Source organism: Balaenoptera borealis, assembly GCF_965194805.1.
Source record: "Balaenoptera borealis genome assembly, chromosome: 5".
NCBI classification, from domain to species: Eukaryota; Metazoa; Chordata; class Mammalia; order Artiodactyla; family Balaenopteridae; genus Balaenoptera; species Balaenoptera borealis.
In genome coordinates this window covers 12,310,904-12,323,567 of record NC_138862.1, presented here as the reverse complement: position 1 = coordinate 12,323,567, position 12,664 = coordinate 12,310,904, and the positions used below count along the sequence as shown (strand labels likewise).

Below are 12,664 nucleotides of genomic sequence, written 5' to 3'. Positions count from 1 at the left end.
CTGTCTGTTCGTACAGAGGGGGTGGACGGTGCTGTACACTCACCAAGGCATCGGGGCCCCATTGTCTGTCACTGCAACAGTTCCAGCTTCTGCATCCAAAGCAGGGGTGGGCGGCAGGGTTGGGGGATCAGGCAGGAGAGGTTTTAGGTTTCTATGAAAGAAAAAGGAAGCCTGACACACCTACCTCCTTGGGGTGAAAGGAGTCACTAACACACACACACACACACACACACACACACACACACACACACACACACATACAACCCCTTTAGGCAGAGACAAGAGTGGTTGTTATGGTGGATGCAAGTTGCTCCCCAAGAATGTCCTGAACGTGGGAGGCCACGGCAGCTGTCCCCCTTGAGCCGGCCGACGGGGCCCCTGCCAGGGCTATAATGGCCTGCTGGCCCTTGCCAGCTGTCACACTTTGCATGCCGCTGGAGCTCCGGTCCAGCAGAAGGGGCATCTAAGTCACCAGCATCAACAAGCGCCAAATCCTGTGCCCATGCTGGGCCCACACGGCCACCTGGAGCCCTCTTCTGGGGCTCACCCGAGAGCACTTTAATACACACTGACCAGAGTGTCCTGCTGACGGTGTCCTGGGCTGGGGAAGGGAGTTCTCCTTCCCCAAGACAGAGATTTGGGGAGGTTAAGGGCTAAAGAGAAACATCAGGGACACCTCCAGTAAAGACGGGCCCTTCTGGAGGAAAGAGCAACGTGTGCGTTTCCATCTCTGATTCCCCGGGCGCCCCTGCCTACGGAGGGGGATGTTAGGTCACTGTCCCAGGTTGAGCTTCTGTCTTTCTCGTTCACTTCCTCTTCCTGCTGGCAGAGGAAGGCCCCGGGAACCTCACCTAGGATGTGGGAGGAGGAGGAAGCCAGAGGGTGAGGTGTCTGGGGTCTACCCCAATCTGGCACCTCAGCTACAGGACAGAGGGGTCCTCAGGGTGAGGGCGAGCTTTGCCAGAGGGGGCTGTGCAGGATTCATGGAGGTTGGATCCTGGGAGCCGCCTCTTCTAGGACATGGCTGAAACCCATCAACTCCCCAGTACTGGCTCGGCCTTGGCTGCCCCCTCCATCCATCCTTTCACCCCATCCCCAACCATCCCCATCGTGGCCCCCTCCTCAGCTTCCTGGAGGCCTGGTCCAGCTGGAGAGAATTCTGGAAGCTGGCCACCGATGGGGCAGCTCTGCCTGTCCTGTCTGAAGGCACATTATCAACCCCAGAAACCCACCACCCTCCCACCCTCTGGGAGTCTCAGTTTCACCATCTATGGCAGGGGTTTTTTTAAATGCCCAGCTCATACGGTTCCCGTGAAAATCAAATGCAAGTGTCTGTTGAAATGCTTTGGGAAACAGGATGCTTTAACAAAAGGGGGAATGATTAGTGAGGTCTTAAGACTTGAAACTTTCAAGGTGATTTCCTTGGTCTCTCTCCTTCCTGCCTCATACAGTTCTGCTTGGAGACTTAGGTCCTTCCTGCTGAGGTCTCTTCCTCTCTCCCGAAGTGAGTGTCCCAGCCTGCTAGGGGGTTCTACCAGGCCCCTTCCCTCTCTAGGAAACCTAGGGGAAACTCTTGGATTAAAACACTGTTTGGAGTTTGCACATTTCAGGGATGAATCTGTGAGCTAGTAGAGATTTCACACCAATTCTTAGACACTCCCAGGACACACAGTCATTGCAAAGCTTTGGGAGGATGAAGAAATGAACAAATGATTCCCGCCCTCAAAACAATCACAACCCAATGCAGAGATGTCCTCCACATAACACCATCTAGGCTATGGGAAAAATGCTATCAATGGTCTCTCGAGCGTGATGAGAGGAAGAAGATGAGAAATCACCAAGACTCTGAGAAGAAAGTAATGCTGGAGCTGAACCTGAGGCCTGGGCAGGATGTTATAGGCAAAGCTGGAGGTCAGAAGCAGAGATCAGAGTGAGCCTATGGGGAGAATGTTGGTGGAAGAAAATGGAACAAAGCAGCCCTGAAATCAGCAAGCATGGCCAGTGGGCTCTGAGAGCTGAAATCAGTCCCCATTATGATAGGCCCTTCAACAGCATCCTTCTTCTTACACCAAAGGGGACCATGGTAGAGAAGCTCATTTTCTTTCAGTTACTGTCAACATCACCACTGTCCGGTAGAGCTCTCTGTGATTATGAAATGGTCTCTGTGCTGTCCAACAGATGGCCACTATAGCCACTACTAAGCACTTGCAGCAATGCTAGTGCAACCAAGGAACTAAACTTATAACTTGATTTTATTGTAAATAGTTAAATTTTAATAGGCACAGGTAGCTGGTGGCTACTGTATTGGTTGGTAGAGGTTCAGATACCAAAAGGTCCTCTTTCCCATGCCATTTGGCCATAGGATAATGACAAACTGCAATAGTATGCCCTGGTGTTGGGATAGAAGACTTCCAGGGTCACTGAGTAATCTCTCCCTTATTTGGGGAAGAGAAAAGTTCAGTTCCACCATGAACAGATATGAGGGTGTGGGTGGGTTGTTGTTTTTGGATTTTGTTGTTGTTGTTTCCTGCTAAAAGGCCAATCTCTACGTGAGTTTTTACTTAAGCAAGAGTCGAGTCGCTGACAGAATGAATACGTGTCTCTTTTGGGGAGGAAAGAAATCCCACCCCCAAAGCTCCTTAGTCCCTAAAGACCTTTTAGTCAGAGAGAGGGAAGAGGGAGAGGCTGGGAGTAACCATTCTAACGCTACTGGTCCTTGAGCCCAGAAATTTAGTTCTCAAACCTCGCAGGAAATCACGTATTTAAAAAAACCTGTTACAACCATGCTCATAGCGGCATTATTCACAATGGCCAAAAGGTGGAAGTAAACCAAGTGTCCATCTATAGAGAACTGGATAAACAAAACGAGGTATATACATATAATGGAATATTATTCAGCCTTAAAAAGAAACAAAATCCTGACACATGCTAAAGCATGAATGAACATTGAGGACATTATGCTAAACGAAATAAGCTGGTCACTAGAAGATAAATACAATATGATTCCACTTATATGAGGCACCTAGAGTAGTCGGATTCATAGAAGTATAATGGTTGCCAGGAGTAGCAGGGAGGATGGGGTATTGTTTAATGAGTATAGAGTTTCAGTTTTGCAAGATGAAGAGTTCTGCGGATTGGATGCACAACAATGCACTTAACACTACTGAACTGTACACTAATAAACGGTTAAGATGGTACATTAAGTTATGCGTATTTGACCACAATTTAAAACAAACCAATATGCATATGTATACCAAAAAGTAGAGGCAGAGGGCAGAAGGAGGTAGGCACAGGAGTTTTAGCCTCACCATGCCACCAGTGCTCCAAGAACAGCCGCACTCCACCCCAAAAGGCACGTCCCTCCCTCCTTCCCTCCCTCCCGGAGGCCTGTCCTGTGATTCTCCATCGGGCGCTCACAATAATGTCCTTAAGCGGTGCCAGCGGTACCTCCGCGCCGGCCTGAGGAGCGGGTGGCCAATGAGCACGCGCCTGCGCCGGACCTCGCGCCCCCATTGGCTGCGCCCAGCAGCCCGCGACCCCTCAGGTTCCCAAGCCGGGTTTAAAGGGGTTGGGCGCGGGCTCTTGCCCTGCCATCCGCTCCCCGCGCGCAGGTCTGCGGGGAGGGGCGGCCTGCTGAAAGGTCCACCCCGGGGCGTTCCTGAAGGGCGCTTCGGCCCTCCCCACCGTCCCCCAGATGTATTATGCGGTTTCCCAGGCGCGCGTGAACGTGGGCCCTGCGACCATGCTGCGGCCACAGCGGCCGGGAGACGTGCAGCTCGGGGCCTCCCTGTATGAGCTAGTGGGCTACCGGCAGCCGCCCTCCTCCTCCTCTTCCTCCACTTCCTCCTCCTCCTCCACGACGGCCCCCCTTCTCCCCAAGGCGGCGCGCGAGAAGACGGAGGCGCCCGCCGAGCCGCCGGGCACGGGATCCGGGCCGGGCGCGCACGCGGGCGGCGGCTCCCGGGCAGACGCCAAGGAGGAGCAGCAACAGCAGCTGCGGCGCAAGATCAACAGCCGAGAGCGGAAGCGCATGCAGGACCTGAACCTGGCCATGGACGCGCTGCGCGAGGTCATCCTGCCCTACTCGGCGGCGCACTGCCAGGGTGCACCGGGCCGCAAGCTCTCCAAGATCGCCACGCTGCTGCTCGCCCGCAACTACATCCTGCTGCTGGGCAGTTCGCTGCAGGAGCTGCGCCGCGCGCTCGGCGAGGGCGCGGGGCCCGCTGCACCGCGCCTGCTGCTGGCCGGCCTGCCTCTGCTCGCCGCAGCGCCGGGCTCAGTGCTGCTGGCGCCCGGCGCCGTGGGGCCGCCCGACGCGCTGCGCCCGGCCAAGTACCTGTCGCTGGCGCTCGATGAGCCGCCGTGCGGCCAGTTCGCGCTCCCCGGCGGCGGCCCGGGCGGCGGCGCGGGCAGCCCCGGCCTTTGCACCTGCGCCGTCTGCAAGTTCCCGCACCTCGTCCCGGCAGGCCTGGGCCTGGCCGCGGTGCAGGCGCAGTTCTCCAAGTGAGGGCTGGCCCGGGCCCGGGGCGCGGCCTCGGCCCGGCCTCCCGCCGCCCAGCTTCTGCGCGTCCCCGCGCCCTGCGCCCCGCGAGAGCAGGGCCGAGCAAAGAGGGCATTTCGAACTTTCTCGCCCGGAGAAAGGGACTGTTGGGCGTCCCCCTCCCTGCCCCCACCCCGGGGAAATTAAAGTGACCCGAGCGGATGTTCGATAGAGCGTCGGGGCTGTTTGGGGTTCTGGGTGGATTCCAGCTGCTTTGCGCAGCAAGTGCGCACTCCCACTGCCACTGTCAACCAGCGCTTGTCTCTCCCGGCTCCTGGAGTCGTGCGCTTCGCAGGGGGTGATGTGGACTTCAGGGCGCCATGCTCGCCCAGGGTGCGGCGGCAGGCCAGGCCCGAGGGGACCAAGGGGCTGCTCTCGGAGGGCGGGGCGGAGAGGTGGCGGTGTTTTCCTCTCCTCGGCCAGAGGTCACAGGCGCCCTTGTTCCCAGCAGCCAGCCCCTGTTAGAGGAGGCTGCCCGACCCCAGAAAGCCGAGAGAGACCACTTAGTCGGTGCAGAAGGTCTCGCGCGTAGCAGACGGACAGACCCTCTGCGGCTGGACGGTTGGCGTCGCGGTGCCGCGGGAGGGGGCGATGACAATTCCCGGGTCGATGGGTGTGCTGGGTTGGGAAGTCCGCTTTCGTACCCCGACGATTACAATGCAGCTTTTGATAATCGCATAACCGTGTGTTTTGTTGCGATTATTCGCTTTGAAATCCTGGGGTCTTCTTAGAAGGGCAGTTTAGAACTCAAGATTCATCGTTTTGTCCCCCCCTTCCCCAAAGGTAGCGTAACCAACATTTGAGCTTGCTTAAAAACAACCACCTTTCCCCCGCAGAAGGGGTTCCCGGTGTCCTAAAAAGTAGGTAACAATGCGTTTCGCCGTTGCCGTCCTGTCAGAAAGCACGATCTCTAATTAACGTTGTGCCTCGTTAAAAGACGCGGAGGGGAACCGGGAGTCTCACACAGCAGGCTGCTCGGAGCGGCCCCGCTGCGGTGGCGACGGCGGGATGGCGTTTTCCGCGCTGTCCCTTCACGTGCGGGGTCTTGGACCAGCGCGTGGGGCGGGTCATCTGGCCGCTGTGCAATTGAAGAACTATCAGTACATTGATTTGTTACAGACGTTAACAAATTACTCCACCCAAGATGATTTTATGATCTTTCAGAAGCTTGCTTTGGATTTTATGTTTAAGGTTTTTGGTTGTTGGTAGTAGCCGAATTTAACTGGCATTTTATTTTTTTCTCTAACTTTGTTCCGTTGCGCTGTGAAGAATCAACAAAATAAACATGTAAAAACCTTACATTTTCCGCCTGATTTGTTTGTTAATAAAAGTGTAAGGAGCCCTGGTGGATCCAGAACCTCAGGATGAAGGGTAATAATTAAATGACGCGGGTCAAAATTTTTAAACCTGACTTCCTGATTTGTAAAATAATCCAATGGAGTCAAACTGTAGGTCAAGTTCAGGCATCTCAGGTGAATGGGTGGGTGAGAGGAGGGAGGGAGGAATTCCAGAAATTAGTTCTTAGCCAGCTGGGGGGGGGGGAGGGTCTTTTTACACTACAGTCTGAAAAATGGGTTATGAAATACATTTATGATAAAATTATTTTCTATCATATTTCTCAGAAATCTACTTTTTTCTGTCTTAGTGGACAGAAGCTTAAACAATATCTCACGGCTATGAGCTTTCCCTCCATCATTTAAATCAGGTTGGAGTTGTCTCCCAGGAAATTATGACCTTGGACATCATTTTATTCTAACAAGTGAAGAAAACTCTTCTGTCTGATGATGTTACAAAGAATTTGGAATGTGGACTTGCTCACATGCGATATTTAAATATTCATAGTTATTAATGAAATACAACCACATTTAAAGGTAGGGGGATTGTAGGGGAGAAATAGTGTCCCCTTTAACCTGTGGGAAATTAAAGAAAGGCCAGATAAGGTGATTTACTCAATTTTATCCACATTGGTTAATGTGAAGCATGTATACATTTAGGAAAAATGAGCATTCACTTCGGGAACACAGAGGGATTGGTGGGGAGGAGTGCAGGCCAGATGGAATTGCCTTGCCTACCATCCTGGCTAAGTGTCTATTTACTCAAGGGGAGGGGCAGGAGAGGACTTGAGGGAAAGTAGTGCTATGCACGAACCCACTTCGGGGAAGAATTTCTCATTCTTCCTGACTCTGCCATCAGAAAATTCACAGGCTTCTATTATAACTAAATTTGAATTGTGGCCTTCTGTGTATTTAACAGCTGTCTTTGCTTACCTTGCATCTTGACAATGGACAGAGAGAAAACGAACAACTAAATCAAAACCAAATCAGGTCGCCCCTGAAAAAAAATATTTCTAGGATATTAGAAATAAACAATTCCTCCAGTAGTCCCGACTATATCACCTAGATGCCATCCTCATTTTGAAAACCATCTCTAAAAGAAGCAGAAAGCTATAGGGCAGAAAAGGGATGGGTGGTCTCCCTCCTGTCTCTACTTATAAACTGGAGCAAGTACCAGTGCCTTATAGGAAAGGTAACACTACATGTGATTTTTTTATTTAACTGAAAAAATTCACAGCCTATCATGCTTTCCAGAACCACTAAATATTACGAGTGAATTTCACAAGAATATGCAGGGCTATTTTGAGTATCATCAAAGTATTTAAGTTATCTGCCTGCATGTAGCATCTTATTGGCCCATGTGCCAAGCAAGATGAGCAGACCCCCTCCTTATAAGGAATTTACATTCCAAAAAATAGCATCAGAGGGCATTCAGGAGTCCTGTAGAATAAAAGGCAATTATATACGGTGCCCCAAATGCAAAGTTAGACCTCTGAACATATGTCTATGGGAGGGTAGCATATTCTGCAGACACAATATTTAAGTGTAGACATGTATGTTGTAGAGCAAGGAGTTGCTTTTTGAAATCTGCAGGCAGGCTTTTTGCAGAAGGAACAAGTTTAAGCTGGTCTTGGAAGCGGTTGGGAAAGCAGAGAGGGTGTAAGACAGGCTCCTTGAGAAAGGTTCACCCGGCTTCAGAAGCACAATGAAAAGAAACATGTGGCTCAACGCCAAAAAAAGGTCTCTGCATCCAGCCAACCACCAATTTGTGATCCCAGCGACGAGAGTGAACAGAACCTAAGGGGAAAATACACAAGGCCCTGAGAAATTACATTGTTATATGTGCGGGAGGCCAGGTGAGCAATCAATCAGTAAACAGAGAGCAGATAAAATGCACTGTGGGATTTCCCTAGCCTGTAGTGATGGTCTATTTAGAGGTGTTCTCCTCCAAGGGAAACTGATTACACCAGGTATGAAAATACAACCTTGTAAGATGTATAACTTAGAAGGCAAGTGTCCCCATCAAGAAAGAGGCTCCACCCCAAGTATGGAAAGTATTTCACTTTACCAAACTCCAGATTATTAACAACAGTGCTTCCATGTTGCCCGTCTGGTTCAGGGTCACCCATCTAGTCTTTGCTGACTTCCCAGATATGCAGGTGAGGCTGGGTCCAAGCTGGCAGTCAATACTCAAGAGTCTTAGCCTGCTAGCTAGACCTCATAGGCCATAAAGGAAGCCAGCCAGAAGAAGGACTTTTCTTTCTGCCACACAAGGACACATTATGAACTTGCTAAGAACAAGGTGATGGTTAGGAAGAGCTTTTTCTCACCATGGCATACAGCACATCTACTGAGGAAATGCATTTCCTCCAGAAGGCATTTTCTTGCTAGCTCACTGCCCCTTCCCTCTTCTGCACACTCATAAATATCAATAAGAAGATTACCACCTTCACTGAAGGAGGCTCAAGAAACCACAGATTGAAAAATGTCATGTTTTTCTAACACACAGATTCACTTTTATCAAGCAACTTTTAGTTGTAGGGAAATATTGTTTTCAAGCAGGGTCCAGCTTCTCCTACCAAATATAAGAGTAGCAAATTAATCCTCAAGACCTAAACTAGCCTCTTTATTTATGGAGATGTTGCAAATGACTTCTTCAAGCAGTTTCCATTCTGTCCTTTTTAACTAAGCCCAGCATAAAAGCTGAAATGCCTGATCAGAAATCAAGCCCAATTCTTTCTGCTCGTGTGGAATTGGCCCCTCCATTAGAAAACTTTCCCCTTTGCCTCCAGCTGATGTTGACAGGCCAGAGCTCAGACTCTGAGTTCAGGACAACCAAGTCCTTAAACATTACAGGCTGCTTGATGCTCGGGGGCATCAAGCAAAGGGAGAGATTTCTCCTTCACTCTCAGCTTTCCTCAATGACCACAGAGGACAGTGGACCACTGCCTGGGACAAAGGCCACAGGTGCCAGATCATCTCTGACTCCCACAGGATGCCAGTGGGGCAAGAGACCCTAGGGGTTATCTTCCCACCCTCCTCCCTACCGAATAAGGCAACTGTGGCCCAGGAAGGTCACAAGCACGCCCGAGGTCCCCAGGTAGTCAGAGTCAGCGATGCCAGGGTCCAGTACCTGCTTTGAAGAGGCAAAAGCTGCTTCCTTGGTTTGCCCTGGTGGGACTGGAGTCTCCTGGAAACAGGAATCCCGGCAGGAGTTGAGCACATCCTTCCTGCCCCCTGGAAAACCGCTGGCCTCTGGCCCCATGCAGCCTCTGCGCTCAGCCCTCCGTCTGCCCCTGCGATTAGCAACCAGAAGAGGCAGACCCAGGGCCAGTCCCCCACCAGGTGACCTGGCTGCAGTTTAGTCACCTGAACTTTATCCAGCAGCCTTGTCCCAAGCCCCGAGGGAGGCCCAGATTGGTGACAGGGAGCGGCAGAGGCAAAGCAAACCTTTTGAGAGATCCTCTGATGGTTACATGTTTGTCATTAGGGTTTCAGAAAGCGCCGCTCAGAAGGCAAGAGAATAGACAGCTGACGGACAAGGGCGGCAGGGCAGAGGGGAAAGCAGTGTCTTAGGGGTTTCCACTCTGGGGGCTGCCTTTTAGTGTTTCCATGGTGACAGTGTTCTCACACTGATGGACCCTGATTTTCTCAACAGTGTGGGCATACTTTCTGCCGAGTGTTTTTCCTGGACGCGAATGTTTCTCCAAGAGGCTGCTTGGCAGTAAGTGCCGGCTGCCACCAAACCCCAGGATAGAGGACAGGCACCCCGATGGGGGCCCTGCACGTGGAACACCAGCCAGAGGTAGATGATGGATGGGGAAAATGCTCACCATAGGCCCCAGCACTGGGATCCAGAAGGGCTATTGTGTCCCAGATGCTTCTAAGTAATATGGGTAACTCCTTAGAGGATGCCAAAGGTATACAGCCAGGAGACTCCAAATTAACAAGATCAGATGAGAACACATCGGTGGGGAGAGTGAGGGAGAGAAAAGCCACCTCACCTGGAAGCAGGCAGGTGGGAAAGTGGAGCAGCTGGTAGTGGGAATGGTAGAGCAACACTAGTACGAATAAAAATGGTCTTGACATTGACAAGAGCTAGCATTGCGTTTATCACGTACCCAGCAGTGTTCTAAGCATTTTACGTGCATGACTTCATTTTGTAGGCGCTACTATTACCCCATTTTACAGATGAGAAAACAGAGGCATGAAAAGGTAGACACTAAGGAAGCTGAGGCCAGTTAAAGAAAGTCGTAGAACCAGACACTGAAAGAAATGAGGCTTTGTCTGGGGGAGGGAGAGCCCTCCCTAGGTTTCTTTCCTCATCCTCAGTTCTCAAGGTCAGCACTCCCACCCACCTCTGCTCCTCTGGGCCCAGGTCTGGCTGTGGTTGATATTCTCAGAATGTGTCTAATCAATGTGAAGTTGAGATTCAACACGTCCCTGCACACAGTGAATAGACACTCCAGCTAATTCCTCCTCTTTCTTGAGTTAGAAATGCCCTGAGATTAGTGTGGTTATTTTGGATATTTCACTTCTAGCTTTTTTGTTTGTTTCATTTGTTCCACCTTTTTTTTTTTTTTTTTTTTTTTAATTTCCAGCGTTGCCAGATCTGGCTGCTATGAGGAAGGATGGTAGTGAAATATCAGGGATTGTGGGTGGGCCAGAAGGCAGACCTCATGCAGCCTACACCTTCAAGACGGTGTGTCCCTGGTCCTGCTGGCGTTCAGGCAAAAAAAACAAAATGCAAAACAAAAGCTTTGAAGGTAGTGATCCCTAGGTGTCCTCCAATTCAAATCTTAAAATCCAGAGTTGAGCCGAAGTAGAATCCGTAAAGAAAATTTTGAAGATAACTTGATAACATTTTCTCTAACTAGGGAGAATTTTGTTGCTGTTATTATGATCGTTTGGTTTCGTTTGCTTGCTTCTGGCAGTTTTAGTCACGTCATTCCCTGTGCAGTCCTGGTTCTTCATAGCTTTTTACTTTATCAGAGACAGTTACAGTCAGGAGGCAAAACCAACAATTTTCTCATCACCAGTGGAGGGAACAAAACAAAACTGGATATCACAGCATCTCATTTAATAGACAACTTTTGAATTCACTCATGACTGTGTAATCCATGGTTCTAGGGGCTCTGAGATGCCCTTTGTATTTTATACTCACAAAGACCCAAAGTAACTCAAGGGGAGAGTTTTCAGCTCTGAAACATAAACCATCCCCAGGGAGTGTGTGAGGGAGGGATGTGCTGAAGGGGGCTAGTGGGGCAGACCTGCACCCATGGGAGGGACAGAGATGGGAGGAGAGTCCCTTCATCTCCCCATCTCCTCCACCCCTGGAACCCGTGCTGTGCTCCAGCGCAATCAAATACCAATCTCCTCTCCCATCTCCTTTCCACCCTCCTGTTCTTCTCTTCCTGTAGAGTCTTAACTATGCACTGCCTCGTGCCTCGCCATCTGTCATGCCTTGCCATTGGTTACTCTACTCACTGGCCATGTGACCTTGGAGAGGCTACTTGAACTCTTGGTGCTTCAGGCTCTTCAACTCTAAGATCTAATACTAGGAGCCACCTCACTGGGGGTTAAACGAGGCAGTGCATGTCAATGGTTAGCACAATGCCTATTGTAATGGTGGTTGTTTTTCCTGTTGCCACTCATAGTTTTTTCCATCGGCTAGAAATACGTTAGTTACATGATTATTATCCTGTTGATAGTTCCTTCAGAAAGCAGTGGTGTGCACTCAATCATTCCCATCTTCTCTTGCAATTCATGAATAGGGCTCATGACAGCATTGGATGGTGCCAAGTAAAAATCCATTTCTAATGAGCAAAGCTGCATTCTAAAATCTCCAGCTCCTTCTGGCACTAGCTCAAGCCCAACGGTGGCTTTCGAGGGGCTTCTCCTAGGGAGCCCTATACTGGGCTCTGTCCTTCCAAGTTGGCTCTCAGAGCCCAGCTACGACCCCTTGCTACTGTGGAGCCAAAATGCTTCTCCAAGATAGAGGGGGCTGGGCACCGGGATTTTCCTTCTGCAGATTGACTAGCAGACAACGGGTTCTTCAGAAACCACAACATTTCAGCTGTTTTGGCCACAATAGCCACAAGCTGAGTGGATGTCATTTTGTCCCAGCGGAGTGTCAGCTCAGGACAGCTCCAAACACTATCAACTGGTTTGTGGTGAGGGGCATAAACACCAGGCTGGCTGAGTGAAGTCACTGCCTGAGTCATCTCTCTACAGGGAGGCCGAAGAGCGCTCAGGCCCACAGGGCTCCGGGAAGGTGCTGGGGCTCCTCCCAGCCCGCAGTGAGCCCTGACCGGACTCAACCATCATGCCTCTGTCCAACAAGGGAGCGGCTTCCTGCTAGGCACCTACACACACTTATTTCTCAAATAGTGCTTGTGGTCATCTAGCCTCAGGGGATGGTTCCCAGAACAAGTGTCAGCCTGTGTTCAGGAATCTGCCTCATCAAAAATACTTGTTGAATGAGAAAGGAAGGAAGGAGGGAAGGAAGGAAGGAGGGAAGGAGGGAAGGAAGGAAGGGAGGAAGAAGGGAGGGAGGGAGGGGAAGAAGGGAGGAAGGCCTTATTAATATTCAAATTTTAAATCATAATTATGTTTTGTTTCAAACTCATTAATTAAATGATTATCTTAAACTGGTCAACAGGACACAGTCAGAAAAAAATACTCTGATTAATTAAACTTGTCTCCCAAAGTAAAATAAAATAGATTAGACCTGTTTTTTGCTCCTCAGGTCTTAGGAGGAAATAGGGCATCGAGAAGCAAGTAGCGCCTG

General features: G+C 50.4%; 1 protein-coding gene across 1 annotated transcript; it reads left to right on the top strand.

Annotated features, from left to right (window-relative positions):
- The first annotated feature begins 262 nt into the window (after window positions 1-262).
- On the top strand, window positions 263-5,839 carry OLIG1 (oligodendrocyte transcription factor 1). Its single transcript, XM_082393538.1, has one exon. The coding sequence runs from the start codon at window positions 3,695-3,697 to the stop codon at window positions 4,505-4,507; it is 813 nt and encodes a 270-aa protein (XP_082249664.1). The 5' UTR covers window positions 263-3,694; the 3' UTR covers window positions 4,508-5,839.
- The last annotated feature ends 6,825 nt before the right edge of the window (window positions 5,840-12,664 follow it).

Coding starts and splice junctions, on each gene's coding strand:
- OLIG1 (XM_082393538.1), top strand. CDS start 3,695: ATGTATTATGCGGTTTCCCAGGCGCGCGTGAACGTGGGCCCTGCGACC.